Raw genomic sequence first — 19,028 nt, forward strand, 5'->3', positions numbered from 1 at the left:
GCTGCAGTATCATCATTTATTATCTTTCTGTGATAGACCATATATTATGCTATTAATACATAAAATAATTTGTATTCCCATTCAGAGATTTTATGTTGATCCAATAGCAGACTAAATTGTTTATGGAAAAGGAAGAAGTTAGTGTAATACAATTTATTTGTGGGTTTGTTGTTGAATACATATCAACTTGTTGTTGTATACAAATATTTTCATGGCCATAAACACTAGTCATTGGATCAGTGATTAAAGATGTTGGTCATAAAATCATAAAAATTATTTTACTCTAAAAAACCATTTATTTTCTCCAGTCCTTAAGTTCAACCTTTAGTGAGTTTTTATCTTTCTTAGAGAGTTTTTCTGGTAGACTAGAGAGAAACTTTTAGAAAAGAATATCCAATTTATTTGAAATAAAAGGAAATCTAGTGGTTTCATTATCTTCAATTGATAATATTTTAATTATATTTTATAATATACTGATATTTAAGAAACGTCAAAAACAATACATTTTATAATATACTGATATTTAAGAAATAGATGTAAAAATAGATTAAAACATTACTGATTTAGATAATAAAGAAACATAGTAGACTATTCCTTTTACTTCTTTCTCTTGTCTGATTGTTTTGGTTAAAGTTTTGAGTACTGTGTTGAACACGAGAGAACACCTGTGTCTTGTTATAGGTTTTAGAAGGAAGGTTTTAGGTTTTTTCTATTTAATATGATGTTGGTTGTGGGATCATTATAGGTAATATTTATAATTTTAAGGTAAGTTCCTTCTTTAGCTATTTTCAGTAGGATTTTTATTGTGAAGGGATCCCGGGTTTTTTCAGATACCTTTTCAGCATCTATTAAGATGATCATATAGTTGTTTTGGTTTTGTTTTTTTTTTCCGGTACTGGGGATCGAACTCACGACCACGCGCTTGCAAGGCAGGCACTTATGCTGCTGAGCTAAATCCCCAGCCCCGATCATACAGTTTTTATCTTCAATTCTATTTATGATTTTACTGATTTATTGATTTATGTGTGTTTAACTATCCTTGCATCCCTGTGATAAAACCAACTTAGTCAAGATAATATGATTTTCTTCATGTGATACTCTATTGTGTTAACAAGGATCTTATTAAGGATTTTGAGTCTGTGTTCATCAAGGATATTGATCTGCAGTTTTCCTTTTTTATCCAATTTTAGTGTCGGGGTAGTTCTCATGTCATAAAATCAATTTGGGAGGATAAACATTGTATGGACAAGTTTGAGGAGCATGATGTTAGTTCTTTAAAGATCTGGTAGGATTCAGCCATAAATCCATCTGGTCCTGGGCTTTTCCTGGTTCCAACAATATTCATTACTGCTTCTCTCATTACTTATTATAAATCTGTTAAGACTGTATATTTGCATAACTCAGTTTAGCTATGATGTGTCTTAAGAATTTATCAGTTTCTTCCAGATTCTCCAATATGTTGGCATATAATTTTTGAAAATACTTTCTGATTACCTTGTGGATTTCAGTGGTATTTACTATAATTTTATCTTTTATTTTGAATTTTACTAGTTTGGGTCTTCTCTTTCATAAGTTTTGCTGAGGGCTTATCAATCTTTTCAGTGAACCAATTCTGATTCATTCACCTTTTTATTTTTTAAAATTTCAACTTTACTAATTTCCACTTTGATCTTTATCATTTCCTTCCTTCTGCTGGTTTGGGGTTTGTTTGTTCTTTCTTTTCTAGAAGCTTGAGATGCATCATTAGGCTATTTATTTGGGTATGACACTTTCTTCTTAGGGCCTATAAGTCCGTTCCAAATTCAGTTCTTTCCTTTCCTAAGTGGGTAGATCTCCTGATTGTTTAAACTCTGTTTTCAGTAGTATCCACAATTATATTTTCCTCCTTCCCCTGATTTTGTTCCACTTCATATTCTAGAGTAGGAAAAATACAAAACTATGTTTTTTGCTATTTGTACTTCTACCTCTGATGTGATAAGAAAAAGAACTGATATAACTTTATCATTTCCATTGCAAAGTAATCTTTAACATTGACTGACTACTTAAGATTCTACTTAAGATTCTTTTTTCAAGGAATATATAATGGCACTGGAAAATAAATTTTATTGGCACATTTGTTAAATAGGGGGAAAGGATATAAAACTTATTCCCCAATTTTGTTTTTGAAATATCTTTTGGAATGATGTCTGAGAGCAGCAATATGAGACAGACATTGATCCTCTACTTTAAGGAGGAAAGAAGAGTTGTTCAAACAGGGAAATCAATTGTGCAGGGTTACAAAAATAGTAAGCAGTGACCAAGATTCTAACTCTAGTCCAACTCAAGAGTCTCAGGTTTTATTTACCTTGCTGTGGTCTTCTTGAACTCTGTAATTAGAGATTTAATTTAGAAATACATATAGTATTATTTGTATAAATTGGTTTTGGTAGTGGGGATTAAGGTCAGGACCATTCTTTGCACTAAAATACATCCCAGCCATTTTTTTTTTTTTTTTTGAGACAAGGTCTTGCCTATTTGCTAAATTATCCAGGTAGAACTGAAACTTTTAGTTCCTTTGCCTCACACACACACTCCCATAGCACAGAGATTGTAGGTGTGTGCCATCATGCCTAGCTAAAGTTTTACTTTCTTAAACAAATAAGTGTCACTGTACTAGCCTGCTTGGGCTACCATAAAAAACACCACAGGGTGGGCAGCTTAAAAAAATAACATTGCTCACAGATCTGGAGGACTGAAAAGTTCAAGGTTAAAATTCCAGCAGGATTTAATTAGGCCTCTTTTTTTAGTTAATGTATTTTTAGTAGTAGATGCTTATAGTACATAATGATTGCATTTATCATGAGTTTGTACATGTCTATAACACACCTTAAATTTTTTGTCCCCTTCCCTTCCATTCTTCTATGCTCTCTCCAACTCTCTCCCCTTCCTATTTGAAAAAGCTCTATTTCCATTTTTCTTTCTCTTTTTTTTCAATGTTTTCGCTTTCTTTCCTCCCCTCTCTATCTCTTGTTCCCCTTCCCATTTGAAAATGATCTCTCTACTTCCTATATCTGTTCTTTATTTTGCTCTTTATTTATATTTTGACTTTCTCATATAAGAGAAACCATGATTTGTTAAACTTTTGTGACTGATTTATTTCACTTAACACTATAGTCTTCAGGTGCAACTATGTACCCATAGATGCCTCAAGTTTACAATCTTTGTGGCAGAGTAGTACTCTATTGTGTATAAATGCCCCATTTTCTTTATCCATTCAACTGTTGATGGACATATAGACTATTTCTAAGATTTAACTATTCAAAATTCTGCTACTGTAAACATAGTTATGCATGTATCACCATAATATGATTACTTTAACTCTTTCAGGAAGGTTCCTAGAATGGATCAAATGGAATTGCTTTTTTTAGTGTTTTGAGGAATCTTTACACTGATCTCTATAGTGGTTGTACTTATTTGTATTATCACCAACAATGCAAAAGGATTCCTTCTACCCCAAAGCCTCACCAGCATTTCTTATATATTTGATTTCTTGGTGATAACCACTTTTTCGGGAGGAAGGTAGTATTTCAATGTCATTTTAATTTACATTTCTCCAAGAGCTGGTGATATTGAACATCTTTTAGCATATTTACTGGCCATGTGTACTTCTTGTTAAACCTTTTTTCTGATTGGCAAATGACCACTTTTTCAGCATCCATAGGAGAGAAAGCTCCTGTTATTAGAAGGGCAGCAGCCATGTTGCACTAGGGTGTAACTCTTATATCCTCTTTTAGCCTTTATTACTTCCTCACAGGGCCTTATCTCCAAATACAGTCACACTGAGAATTAGAAGTTCATCAAATAAATTTAAGGGGGCACATTCAGTCCACACAAGACCTTTATTTCATCAAGCTCAGTAATGGTACTATCAGAGGATGTAAAGAAAGAAAGTTCTTTCTGAAATCTCTGACAGAAATTTAGGAATCCTGTGGCATGTCTTTTTGCATAGCCTAATAATTCATGCTTATCATTTTTTAATCCCTTTCTTATTTTTCAGCCTGTATTTCTTTTTGAAGAAATGGAATTTATATGTTTACTACTCTTTACTTATTGAGATGGTATTTCCTTTTCTTGCTCAAAAAGTTGCCTTATGTAAGTTTAGATATACGTCTCCTAATTCTTGCTGCTAGGGTTTTTTACATTTTATGAGTTGATTAATAATTTGTCTTGAAAACTTGAGGTTTTCCTTTCTAATGTAGCATGTTCTTTAGGGTAATTTTGGAAGTGTGGAGATGTGCCGGTATGACCCTCTAGAGGATAATACTGGGGAGGTGGTAGCTGTAAAAAAGCTCCAGCACAGTACCGAGGAGCACCTCAGAGATTTTGAAAGGGAAATTGAAATCTTGAAATCCCTACAGCATGATAACATTGTAAAGTACAAAGGAGTCTGCTACAGTGCTGGTATGTTGCTCATTGAAATCTCTTTTAAACTTACAGTATGTCTTGGCATTTTAGGTAATAGAAACACAATGTCTAAAGATCTGGACTTAAGCGTATGCTAGTATCCAGAGAGAGAGACAGATGCATTTTAGATAACTAGAGATTGTGTGTGGTGATCATGGGAGAGAACTACAGAAAGTCTTCAGGTAGTTGAGTAATTACTCTGTTCACCACTTGCTTAAATTTAAGAGAATTTTTATTTTAAAAATTACCTTTCCTTATATTTTTATCAAAATGATATTTTTAAATTATACAATTTAGTTCATTATTTAGAAAAGTTTTCTTACTAAGAAAAGCTTTCTTACCAACTTATGGTTTGCCTGAAGAGTTAAAGACTAAAACAATTATTTTTATAGTTTCTTTCCCAAAATTTTTTAATTCAAAGACCCTGTCACACTACATCATCTTTAATTTACTGTAAAATGTTGTCATTTTAGACCTAGAAGACAGAGAGAGACAGAGACAGAAAGAGAGAGAGGGAGGAAGAGAGTAATTTTTCCTAGTATTGCAGCAGTATTTTATCAAAATAAAACATTTTGTTCCATTTGTGTATTAAAAGGGCGGCGTAATCTAAGATTAATTATGGAATATTTACCATATGGGAGTTTACGAGACTACCTCCAAAAACACAAAGAACGGATAGATCACAAAAAACTTCTGCAATATACATCTCAGATATGCAAGGTACCTAATATTTTGGGTTTTATTGTAGATGAAGCTAGCATGTTGAAATAATTAAGAAATTCTTTAGACTATTTCTTAGCTTAAAAAAGGAATTTATGGAGGGAAAGCAACTTAAATTATGTTTATACAATTAGCTAAAAGAATACTGCTTTAACATAGGGTATGGAGTACCTTGGCACAAAAAGGTATATACACAGAGATCTGGCAACAAGAAATATATTGGTGGAGAATGAGAACAGAGTTAAAATTGGAGATTTTGGATTAACCAAAGTCTTGCCACAAGACAAAGAATACTACAAAGTGAAAGAACCTGGTGAAAGTCCCATATTCTGGTAAGTACAGTGTTTTTCAGAACATCAAAAAACTGTAGAACACAAACTTCAGATTTTATTTTATAGTTACTTATAATGATTCTGTATTTAAGAATGTTTAAATTTTATAGTAAACAAGTACATGCTTTCATTTGGGCTAAATGCATTTCATGGATTTAATACTCATAACTCTTGGAAAATATGTATTATTATTACAAATGAACATTCCTAATCTGAAAATCCAAAATTTAGAGCACTGAAATCTGAATCCTAACATTGAATACTAATATGGCACTCAAAAATTTGCAGATTTTAGAGCATTTCAGAATTGAATTTTCAGATAAGGATGTTGAATTACTAAAATCTATGTAAACATTGCAAAATGTGAAAAACTGAAGTCTGAAATCCTTCAGTTAAAATTGTCAGTTAGTTGTGAGGACTATTCAGAGCTTTGTTCAAGATACATATTATTGTTTCTGTTGATACAAAGTTTTTTATGTCTTCATTCCTTTATGGTGTATCTTTTTTTCTAGTACTGTTTTAATGAAATATATTTGTTTTGGTTTGTATACATTTCCAATGGACTTTAATACTATTAGACAATGTAGTTTGAGTCAGGTATTAGCATTAAAGGAGCTTTGTTTATGTAAGTATATTTTATTTAATTAGCAATAATTGTGCTTTGTTCAGGTAAGCCTCACTAGCTACAATTCTGCCACTGTGTAAAGCTAGTATGTTTTATTTAATTCTTAATCTCTGAACTGAAAATTAGAAGTACTAATGCAAATAATAGAATTTAAATCTTTTGTCTTAAAAAAAAATCACAGTAATACCTGTGCCATCGGTTGCTGCCACTATTGTAATCCCTTCCCTTAATGGACCCATAATTTTTATATTTTCTTAGTTTTAATAACTAATATGGCAAAAAGCCTCACATAAACTAAAGTTTTAAGAGGACCTTAATAATTAAGAGTTATAAGGGATCCTGAGACCAGAAGACTGATACAGAGTGTACACTATAAAAAGAGGCCAATAGAGAGGCAGCTAACTTGGTAGATTTTGCAGGGATCTAGGCTAATTTCAAATATTTTGTATATTAAGACTCAATAATTTTTAAAAACTGTCATATCCTCTCATTTTTAATTGATAATTTTTAAATAATTCCAATATATTTTAGTAATATCTTTTATTATATGTAATTTAAATGTGGCACACATTTGAGTAGCCTTAAAGGTTAAATTGATTTCATGAGGGCTGCCCTTCCTCTAACCTATTTGGCTATGCAAGGCCTCAAAAGTCTGACTTTATTTTTCAAGTCAAGTAAGATCTTAAAGTTATAAAATATTATTTTAAAAAGCTGATATTAACCTGTATAAGGCCTTGAGTTCATTTCTTAGCAACAAAAGCCCAAAATAAATTCTGAGAAATAAATGTTAGACACATGCACAGAGAAATGTTTATATGAAGCCACTGAAGCATAACTCCTTCCTGAAATTTCTTTTTAATGTTTAATATTCATTTTCATGCTTAATTTTGTATTCTTTGTCATACATAAATAGAGCTACCAAATTATGTAATATTTGGGACTTCTTTCTGTGCTTGAATATCTGGCATAATAAATCATGAGAGTAATAAAGAAAAACTGTACATCTTGTATAATTTCATATTAAGTTATGTTAATGGATTATGTATTTAATGAAAACAAAAGATATACTATAGGAAGCTAATCAGATAGGCATTTGATGTACAGTTCTATTTTCATAGAAAGTAAAAATATTAAACATTTTATATAGTGAAGTTGACTGGATTTTGTGTAAAAGTATCAGAACATGGGTTAATAAAATAGGTTTCAGGGACTAGGGGTTTAGCTCAGTGGCATAAGCGCCTGCCTTGCAAGCACAAAGTTGTGAGTTCAATCCCAGGCACCAAAAAAAAAAAAAAAAAGGTTTTAAGTTTTAGTTAACTTATTGAATAGTAAATTGTTTTAATCCATTTGTGTCATTCTAACAAAATTCCATTGACTGAGTAATTTATGAAACATCAAAATATATTTCTCACAGTGCTGGATGCTGAGAGTCTGTGTTAGTTCAGTTGTCTTGTGAGGTCTGGCCTTTGTTTCTTAGATCTGCCTTGATGCTGCATCCTCTGGAGGGTAGGAACATTACATCCTCAAATGGAGGAAGCAGAAAGTCAAGAGAAACTGATGAGTCTCTTTTGTAGGGGTCTATGCATGAGGGAGGCATTCTTATGGCCTAATATCCCTCTCTCTCTCTTTTTTTTTGGGGGGGGCACTAGGGATTGAACTCATGACCTCATGCTTGCTAGGCAGGCGCTTGTGCCACTGAGCTAAAGCTTGAGCCCTGGCCTAATCATCTTTAAAAAGCCTCCTGCTTAATACTATTACACTGACTATCAAATCTTAACATGAATTTTGGAGGGAACACATTCAAATACTAAATGTGAATGAAATATAAAAGAAATCACATTTAACCATCATACATTTTTTAAAAATCCAATTTCATTTAAAAAGATCTTTCTCATGTATAATGCTTTTATTGTTCAAAATGCTCATCTGTTTTAGCTATAAATACAGTCAGCATGTTGCCCTATGGATTGATACTAAGTACTAGCAGGGAATGCTTCTGTTTAAGTTTTTTTTTTTTTTATTTAAAGAAAAAAAAACAGATAAAAAAGGTAGAAACAATACAGAATTTCAGAAAAATAAAGAGTAAGAAATCATCAGTCGATAAGTTACATACCATCATCTTAGAAATAGTTGCTCGTTACAAAATTAAAGCATATAAAATGATAGTCAAACAATGACACTGCAAACAGTTCTTCTCAATGATCCAACAAGAACTTAGTAATATGATTATCAGTCCTACACACTTGTTTTTTTTATCTTAAAGAGGGTAAGATTAAATGTAGCAAATCTGTGTTAAGTGTTTTTTAAAAATTGTTAAAGCAGGGATTTGAACTCCTAAAGAATCCTTATACTGTTGTTACTATAACATATCCTTTTGGTAACCATTGTGCATCCTTGGGGGTTACTCTGCATTGGTTTGAAGACTTCTGTGCTAGTCATAAGTGGATAGTGGCTTCAGAGACTGATTTGAGATATATTTAAATATATTATAAAATGAACTGGTGGCTCATTAGACACTGGAGTGAAAGAGGAATCCAGCTTGAGCACTTAAATTGATTGTGATGCCACTCATTGCATAAGGAAAATAATCAGTAGGGTTTGCAAAGGTAGAAATGGAGTTTTGTGTGCCTTTCAATCTTTATGTAGAAATCTTCAAGTAGTCGAGAGCACTGAAGAAAAATCAAAGATGTTTATATATTTGAGATATTTTAATATATAAGTGAATCATACTATCCAAGGGATATAAGCTGGCTACATGGACAAGAAATAGTCATTTAAAGAGAACTCTATTGCTGGACATGAGAGACAGGGGCCAATGGATCTACAGGAAACGGAGTTACAAAAAATTCTGGTCAGAATTTGGGGTTTGGAGGGTTATGGTAATGTTCTAGATGGTATGAATATATTGAAGTAAATGTAGATTGTCATATATGAATAAATACAAATCGTTGTACATAAAAAAAGACATCTACTGAAAATAAGCCTTATTGCATCTTTTGGAGGAAAAATTACTATAAGACCCAATCTTATTTTGGGGCAAATACAGTATGTATTAATTTACTTAGGTTTTTTTAGACAAGGTCTTGGTTTGTAGTGAAGGCTGGCCTTGAATTCACTATGGAGCCCAGGCTGGCCTCAAACTCATAGTGATCCACCTGACTCCGCCTCCTGAGTGCTGGGATTACAGCATGTGCTACTAGGCCCAACTTGTTAGTCTGCTTTTAAATATAGTGATTTGCAGATAACATCAAGCCAGGAGCGGTAGCACATATCTATAAAACCAGCACTCAAGAGGTAGAGGCAGGAGGATTGTTGGGAGTTTGAGACCAGCCTGGGCTACATAGTCAGTTCAAGGCCAGGCTACACTACAAAGTGAGACCCTGTCTCAAAAAACATGAGTGAATGAATGAATGAATGAATTGGAATATGAAGTTTTTAAAATACTTTCTGTGTTTTCTAGGTATGCTCCAGAATCTCTGACAGAGAGCAAGTTTTCTGTGGCCTCAGATGTTTGGAGTTTTGGAGTAGTTCTTTATGAACTTTTCACATATATTGAGAAGAGTAAAAGTCCACCAGCAGTCAGTGTGCTTTTTATTTACTTTCATTTTTTTAACACAAGAAAAACATTGTTCAGTAAACGTAAATTAGTTTAGGACTCGTTTTAGAAGATCATATTGCTTATTTTTAAGGCAGTATCCAGCAAAATAACTGTAAACTTTTCAGTAACTTAAAGTTTTAAAAGGGGGATATTAGAGCATTGATTAGTATACTCTCTTGTATTAGTTCATTTTATGCTGATGTAACAACAAAGTAGTCAAAATTTTACTTTGTAAAGAAATAGGTTTATTTACCTCAGAGTTATGGAGTCCAGTGTCAAGCAGCTACATCTTTTCAGCTTTCAGCACAAGACTCCTTCACTAGGTCTCATAATGACACATAAGCAGAAAGGGAACTGTCTGTGAGTAGGAGGGATCATACAGCAAGATTTGAAACCAGAGAGCCAGGAAGGAGCCAGAAAGTCTTACTGTTTTCTATAAAATAGTTTGCTCCTATGAGAAGTAGCAATGAGTCTAGCATTAATCCCTTTGGAAAATTAATCCCCTTCTGAAAGCTGTGCCCTCTGTGATCTGATTATCTTCCACTGGCCCTCACTCTGGAAAGTCCCTACTTTTTATTTTATTTTTTTTTTTTTTTTTTGTCTTTTTCGTTTTTATCGATACTAGGGATCGAACTCACGACCACGCACTTGCAAGGCAGGCGCTTATGCCACTGAACTAAATCCCCAGCCCGGAAAGTCCCTACTTTAACATTGCCATACTGTAGACCAAGATTCTGGCATACAAACCTATAGAGGGCAAACTACATCCAAACCATGACATCTCTTAATATTACTTTCAGTAAATTCAGTAAGCTCACTCATTCTAGGAATTATTGTACAAGTTAAACTTTCAAAGTGATTTTTCCTGTGCTTCAGCATAAGAAACTATAAAATATAAAAATCATCTCTAACATAACTAAAGACAACCATTTTAATATTTTAATGTATTTTCTTTTAGGATTACTTATTTTAATATAAAAGTAACATGAAGAAATATATATTGTTTTATACAACTAAGGTCATACTGTACAGCCTGGTAGCCTCATTAAGTGTTAAATTTTGGGTATTTTACTGGACAGTAAATATTTTCCTCAGATATAGTCTTTAATTGCTGAGTTTCTTTCCATCTCTGAGTTTTGTATTTCTGGACAGTCAGTTTCCATTTTTCAGTCATTTAACACTTCTACAAACACAGTGAACATTCGTATTCATGAATGTTTGTCTTTGGTTCTAGTATTAGAATAAAAGTATAATTGTTTTATTGTGTTAAAACAATAATAACAAAACATACATATGTTTTGAGTGTTCATGTGTTTTTTAGCCCTTCTAAAGGAACTTGGGATAACACAGTTGTGAAAATGGCATTATAGAGGTTCCACATTTAATAGTCTTTTGAGAAATATGACTGAAAAGGGAAGTTTTTAATGCTTAATACAGTCTGTTTTGAAAAGGTTTTAAACATACAAAATATATGTACACTTGAATTTTTTCCACTTACTGGAAGAAGCTGAACAAGAATTCTGCTTCAACTTGAACATACAAGAAAAATAATTGAAAATGGATTTGTATTTCAGGAGTTCATGCGTATGATTGGCAATGACAAACAAGGACAGATGATTGTGTTCCATTTGATAGAACTCCTAAAGAATAATGGAAGATTACCACGACCAGATGGATGCCCAGATGAGGTAATATTTTTTAATCCACATAATAATGCATTTTCTATTTCTTGTTATTTAAAGACTTAAGGTCACTGAAATTGCTTTTAGCCAAATAGCATTAACAGACAATTGTGAATCATGGCACATCTGACATATAATCCTGTTTAGGGAAATTAAGTGGGAGTTCCAGATTCATCTCTTCCACCAATTTAAAAGATGATATTTTGTGTTCATTGTAATTTGGTTTATTTTTTGTTTTACAGATTTATATGATCATGACAGAATGCTGGAACAATAACGTAAACCAGCGCCCCTCCTTTAAGGACCTATCATTTCGAGTGGATCAAATAAGGGACAACATGAGTGGATGAAAGAAGTGATTTACTTTGAGACCAAATGAGATTTACAGAACAAAGTTTTATATTTCACATTGCTGTGGATTATTATTGTAATTGTTATTACATATATCATGATCTAGCCAGCAAAGATGTGAAAGTATCTACTCGAAACAGTCACAATTTAGTGAGTTTTTCTTCAATACGGACATATATAAAAGACCTTCATGAAAAATCCCAAGCAAGAAATTTTGTAAAAAGTTTCATGAATCTTAGTTACCTATCCTTCTGTGGCAAAAGAAAGACTTTTTTCAATTTAATTTTTTGAGAGATAAAAAAAATACAATGTAAATTTTGCAGTGTTAAAGATGAACACAATATATGTACAGTTTTTATGACAGTGAATGTATAATACTTTGGTATCTTGTGTGATTTACACAAGGGCTTGTGTTCATTAATAATATTTCTAACTTTTCCATGTTGATCTATAACTACTATACAAATTATGATGCCAAAAAAATTGAATAAACACCTTTGTGTTTTTGTTCATCTATATCAGTGTCCAGCAATATTAAGCAGGTTTATACTTTTAGGTAGAAGTTCCATGTACTGGTAAATATTTTTCTAAAGCAGAGGGAACAAAATTCTAGTTTTATTTGTATAGAAAACTTCCTAACCCCAAACAATACATTTTGAAATGGGACCAGCTTTTAGAGATGTAACCATCTATTTCCTTATTTGTTTCCCTTGTGTGTTTGTAAATTTTTTAAATAGAAGTATCTCTAGGTTTTTCTAAGACTGTAATGAATTACTTTAAATTTTTGAGATTAAGGCTATCAAAAATACTGTCATTCATTGAGCTGTTGGCTGCCAGTAAGATTCTCTAGTCCTTGGAACCTGTGGTCGCGCATTAAATTTAAGCATAAGCCATAAGCAGTTTCTAAAATCTAAATGCTCATTAAGATGCATAATGGGTTAGGAATATTTTTCTAAAGAATGTATGGTTGAGGGATTTCCACAAGTTCTGTTGCTCATAGAAGAGACTTTCTTTAGAGTCTCATGCACGAAGAAGAAATAAGGTAAATTGGTTTAAAAAAAAGTGTACTTGTTAATTTCATTCAAGAATGCCAGTAAAAAGTTCATAATATATAGCTTTAAGAAAAGAGATTTAAAAAAGAGAGCATACACATTTTCAAGTTAAAGTATAAAGGTTGGTTTTTTTCATCTGTTTTAGTGCTACTCCATTTTAGACACCATACCTAAAATAAAATACAGTAGGTTTTTTCTTCTCTCTGTTTCATTTATACAAAGGTTAAAATACTTGGTATTTTATAGTTAACAAGTAGTTTCCTTATTTTCAGTGGTGTGTGCTGCTTTTTAAAACATCTAAAATTTCTGATTTTTTGTTGAAGGGAAGGAGAGGGAAGAAATTACATTTTTCATCGTTTCAGTAGATACTAGATGCAGAAATCATCAAAAATGAGAGTGTATTTGATAAACATAAAAGATTTATAATAGATATTTGGATGAAATGTGGCTATAATGTTTATTTAATTTGTAAAGATTTCTCAAGGATCTTTATGTAATTTAGAGATCTTTGATTCTATTTTTTAAATAAAAGCACACCATACATTACAATTTATTTCAAGTATCTGTTCTAAAGCTTAAGTACTTAAAAGTAGGTTCTTCTCAAAGGTCTGTAATATTTCATTTGTTTTTAAAAGGTAAAAGATTTATATGACCTGAAGAGAAATGATAGTATTCACTTGTTTTTAAAAGCAAGGATGTGAACTATTATTTCTTTAAGCTTTTGTTAAATGTTTCACTTTTTACTATATGTTTCACTTTTTACTTTTAAAGAATCCCACATACATACTTTTAAATTTCTAGAGTGAGATAACAACTTTCTTATAAAATTTCAAATGTTCAAGAGACTTCTTTTTCACTGAGAGTTTTTAATGTTTTCGTGTTTTTATATGATACTAGGATTTGAACAAGGACTTTGCACTGAACTATATCCCTAGCCCTGCTCCCTTTTTTATTTTGAAATAGTGTCTCTCTGAGTTACTAAGTTGCCTAGATTGGCTCAAATTTACAATCCTTCTTACTCTGCCTACTAAAATTTTAGGATTTCAGGTATGTGTCACTATGTCTGGTTTGTTTTACATTTTAATTCTGATGATGTATTATAACAAGAGAAAAACCCAGCAGCTAAGTTGATGTTATGATTTAGATCTAAAATGTTTCCAAAAGTCACATGTGTTCAGAGTTGGGGCTTTTGGAAGATGAGCGCATCTTGGGGGTACTGTACTCATCAATGAATTAACTGTTAGATGAGTTCATAGCTGAATAAACTATTAGAAGGTGGGACCTATGAAGAATAGGTGGGTCACTGGGGAGGTAACCTGGGAGGGTGCATTTTTTTGCTGGCTCTTACTCTGTCTGATTCCTGGCTGTCATGGATTGAGCCTTCCTTGTTCTTCTGCCATGCTCTTCCATTTATGCTTTGGAACCAGCAATTGTACACTGAAACCTCTGAAACTGTGAGTCCAATAAACCTGTATACCCTTGAGGTACAGATGTTGGGTAGTCCAATGGGAAAGTAATTAATTCTGTTGGCTTATATAAAAAATTATTGTATCAATTAATGCCAAACGTTTTTTCAAGTTAATATTTTTTAGAAACACATGAAAAAGTTTTCTTAGAATTCTACAGTTCTATACATATCAGTACATTGTTATATAACCTTTATATAAATAATTCTCTACTTCCATCGGTACTTGGTGTAGGAAATCTATAGTCACTAGTTCATGCTAGTTACCTATTCTGCCAGTGACAGTTTAGTTTGCTGTGATAGAGTGTTTTCTTAAAACCCAAATATAATGCTTTAAAATGAAATTTTTATTACAATTATAACTTCTGGTATTTAACTTTGATTTGAACAATTTGATTTTGCAGTAGTTATTAGAACATATCTACAGTTCTGTATCAAGAGAGCCATTCTCCATGGAATGTTTTATATGCTCAATTTGAGAATATGCTGATTTCTTCATTGGACCTTTTGCATGGTCCTAGGAAATTCATAGTTTGATATAACAAATATTCAGAAGTTATTTTCTTTTGTCTTGTTACTTAGCCAAAGAGTTACATATGTAGAGGAAAACACAATACAGTATTTTTACTGAACAACTTGAGTTTTTCAGTTGCTTGGAGAATATGAGAACTTAAGAGTGAATTTTATAGTGCTATGAAACATACAATTGTGAGTTGGAATTTATTGAAATTAAAAACATTAGCAATTGAAGAAATCATAGATACTAAAGTAAACTGGAAACAAAATGAGAAAGATAAACCTAATACTCCAAGCATTCAATTATGAATATACCTAGTTGAAGACTAATTGAAATACATGGATGATGCTTGCTCTGCAAAACAGTTTTGTTGAAGGTTTCTGTAACAGCCTTTATGGGTATCCAAAAATTTTAATATAGTAGAATAAACTTACGTCATTCAAGTTTTGCTTGAAAAAAAAAGTAAAAGTTTGCAGAATTAAACATTTCATCTTGATTTTTAAGAATGAATATCTAAAGTCGCTATCAACAGTCAAAACAGATTTAATCTGTATAACCTTGATATGTGCCACTGTCTCCTCATTTCTACCTCTCCTTCCACACCAGTAGTCATATCCATCCCCACACTGATTCATCTTCTCAAGGCAAACCACAGAGATAATGAGGTTCAAAAATTTAAAAAAAGCAGATCAACAGCTGTTTTAAGTAGCTTAAACTCTAGGAAGATAACAACTAAAAGAACTTGCCAATCAGTGTTAAAAATCTCAAAGTAATTTGAAAGATCTGTAAGGTATCAAGCAAATTGTGCATAAAATACTTAAGATACTCATTGAAGAAAAGTTTATTACTAAAATAATAAATGGACTAGAATATGTTATACATTGTCAGTGACAGCATTAAAAAATTGCCTAATTTCAAGAGTTGCTTTAGGTATATTTCATTGATATTTGCCAAAATTACTGATTGTGGCATGTCTCATGAGGACAGTGGAAACATTCCTCATTCTGAAATGGAGATTCTCAGAAGAGATCAGGAAATTAGTAAATTGAATTTCCTCCTACAAACCTCTGAGTAGTCCGGCATGAAGGGATATGTACTCCATCTAAAAGGCTGGAGGTACAGGAAAAACACTGGCAAGCACTGTTGTTAGCTAGCTGGACTTTAATATCTTAAATGATATAATCAATTTCTCTTGTAGACAAACTGGTAAAGTGCTCATTTGCTCAGAGAAATGGTAATGTCAGAGATCATCAGCTATATATCATTTTTACAGATAAAATTAATACCACTGTTAGATACTGTTTTTTTTTTTCAGAGTAATTTAGCTGACAGATTGCCTGCTTGCAAGGCAGGCGCTTATGCCGCTGAGCTAAATCCCCAGCCCCTGATTCAGAGAACTTTAATGGAGTTAGCTAAGATAGGAAGAAATACTTGGCATGGAGCTAAAATGATAATGGCTACAAAACAGCCAAGCACAGTAGATCCTGTTTTGCTGTCTCTTGGTAAATAGAAACATATATTGATCAATCAAATGAGCAAGCAAGATTAGATACATTGAAAATGCATGCAGAAATCATTACAAAGTGTGATAAAACATTAGGAGCAAACATGAAGCTTTCAGATGATTTTTGTGGAATGAGCTATTAAGTTCTGTACCACAATGAAGTACAGAAGGCAACTGAGATTTTAAAGAGAAAAGGTTTATTTAGCTCTCATATTTAGAAGCTCAAAGTCCAAAGTTGGGTGGCCTCATTACTTTAGCTTCTAATGAGAGCAACAGATGATCACATAGTGGAAATGGGTTAGAGGCAGATGGTCACTTCTCAAAAGCCAGAAGGAACAGAGAGGGAGATGGAGAAGAGAAAGAGAAAAGTTGAGACACGCCAGAGTCCCAGAGTCCCCTTCAAGGACATGCTTTAAGTACCTCCAACTAAGCTTTTAAGTACCTACTAATACCTCCACACTAAAATTCAAGATTTTATGGAAGGACGTTTGCATACTTGCAAACCCAACATCTCGTAGATGATACCAGAGTCTGCTGACATTTTAAGCAGTATCTAGGCCCACTTGGACCATGGTTGCAGCTGCCTGTGAATCCTTGAATGGCTAAATCCAATGAAACATTTTGAGGAAGAGCCTATGGCATGCATTTATTCTTTTTAAGACAAACGATATTAATCTAAGCTAAAACCTCACTATTCAAGTTAAATTGCAGTGTTGGCACTTTATGATAAGTGGGTTTGGAGTTGCAATTTGACACTTAGTCACTGAGTTTCACTATTACAGGGTTTACAGTTTTGCATATGTGATATGTGGGCTCTTGTTGACTGCTGAGATGCCCTCATGGGATCTTTCTTATCCAGGGCAAAGCATTTGTTTTCCTGTAAAGACCACTGATTTGCTTTGGCAATCAAAGCTTCTTTGACCTCAGCTTTACAAAGTGTTTCTTTCCAAGCTGAACTGAAAATTTTTCAAATGTTTCAAATGTACTCCTGACTATTAACATACCATAAATCTGGCAAAAAGCAGCCAGCAATAACCATACCACAGCCTGAATATTGAGCTGCCTTGAAATTCCCTCTGCAAAATCAATTAAGAATGGACAAATATAGAAAAATTCTTTACCAGAATATACTGTGCATGATCTGTCCAACTCCAAGAGAGTCTTCATTATCTGAAATGTCATGAGCAGTTCTTACTGTGTGTTCCTATCAGTATTCTGGACTTTTGAGCTACCACCAGAACCACCCATCAATCTATGCCTAAAGCATTCTAGGGATTCTCTCACTTTCATGTCCAAATCTTTCCAAACTCTTCCCACAGAACAGTCCCTACTGAACTTATAATCAGGTACAGTGACAGCAGCAATGCCATCTCTCTAGTACCAGTTTTACGTATTAGCTTTTCCATTGCTGGGACAAAATATCTGATACAATATAACAGAGATGAGATTTGATTTGGTTTATGGTTTCAGAGGATTTAATCTGTGGTTACTTGGCTCGAAGGCACAAGCTTCAGGATGGTGTGGCAAATGAAAGCTGCTTGGCTATGACATCTATGAAACAAATAGAGAAAAAGGGCCAAAGAACTGTAACCAAGCTTATGCCTCTATGATCTATTCAGACATATCCAGAAGTGTACTTTTCTAATCTAGGTATCTCTCAAGCCAATCAACTGTTACATCAAGTTATCTCAACTTTCATTCATTCCTTATTGATTGCCTTAAGAAGCTTGTATTTATCAACTTTCCTGTTCCTGGGCAAAATACTTGATAGACACAATTTAAGGAGAGAAGTTTTTTGGCACAGTTTCAGAGTTTGGTCTATGGTCATCTGGCCCCTAACGCAGAATTGGGTTTGCAAAAGGGCCTGGCTGAGGAAAGCTGCTCAAACCATGGCAGCCAAGAAGTAGAGAAAGCAGGAAAAGCCAGAGAGAAAAATATTCCTTCCAAAGGCATGCTCCAGTGATTAACCTCTTCAACCTGGGCCCCACCACCGAACAGCAAATTCAGCTGTAAATTTATCAATGGATTAATTCACTGAATAATATGAAACTCCCATGACCAATTCACAGTTTGTTCAAGTATGCAGGAATGTATATGCATTGAGCAATCCTTGATGGCCATATATATTAGTACACTAATAGACTGCATTTAATTCTTAAACTATAAGTACAGTCTTACACATTTTCAAAATGGTACATGTGATTTATTATATATTAGCCAGAGCATAACCATTTTTCAATTAATGGTACATTTTCATCTAAATGTGACATACCTATTCCACAGACCTCTATAATCTTCAAACTGGCATATAATGAATTACTATATTTTAGCCTAAGCATAAGCATTTCTCAACTAATGGTACTTCATCTAAAACCTATTCCACTACTCAACCATTATACTCATTGTATAATCTGCCATTTGGTGTCTAAATGAATGGCTTCATATATTTACAAAGGTAATCAAATGTAGGTGGCAATCTGAAACTAGTAAAAAAGATACAAAATTTTTAATGCACTGGTATATATAATGTAAATATAGGTAGAATCTTTGTTTTAAGAAGTAACAGTCAAATAGGCATAAAAATTTAATTGAAAACACTGCAGTAAATACTTGGGAAAGAAATTACAGAAAATGTCAAATAATGTTTACCCAATAATCAGTGAGTTGAAAGTTGGAACTCCAGTGTGAATTCCTTTAAGTTTTGTTGTATTTTGCAGCATTAAAATTATTTCATTATGA

The 19,028-nt window shown here is 32.9% G+C and overlaps 1 protein-coding gene across 4 annotated transcripts in view; it reads left to right on the forward strand.

The window, feature by feature from the left end:
- LOC100722908 (RNA 3'-terminal phosphate cyclase-like protein) overlaps positions 1-12,267 on the forward strand; it is a 290,503-nt gene extending 278,236 nt beyond the window's left edge. For all 4 annotated transcript variants that reach the window (XM_063250674.1, XM_063250686.1, XM_063250682.1 and 1 more), the window contains 6 exons: positions 4,251-4,440; positions 5,039-5,163; positions 5,323-5,495; positions 9,581-9,698; positions 11,293-11,406; positions 11,643-12,267. In XM_063250674.1, coding sequence (XP_063106744.1) covers positions 4,251-4,440; positions 5,039-5,163; positions 5,323-5,495; positions 9,581-9,698; positions 11,293-11,406; positions 11,643-11,750 — 828 coding nt within the window. In that variant the 3' untranslated portion in view covers positions 11,751-12,267. The remainder of the gene's footprint in view (positions 1-4,250; positions 4,441-5,038; positions 5,164-5,322; positions 5,496-9,580; positions 9,699-11,292; positions 11,407-11,642) is intronic.
- The last annotated feature ends 6,761 nt before the right edge of the window (positions 12,268-19,028 follow it).

The sequence above is a fragment of the Cavia porcellus genome, unplaced genomic scaffold (genome assembly GCF_034190915.1).
Source record: "Cavia porcellus strain 051 isolate PalLab524CR breed Dunkin Hartley unplaced genomic scaffold, mCavPor4.1 scaffold_1, whole genome shotgun sequence".
NCBI lineage: Eukaryota > Metazoa > Chordata > Mammalia > Rodentia > Caviidae > Cavia > Cavia porcellus.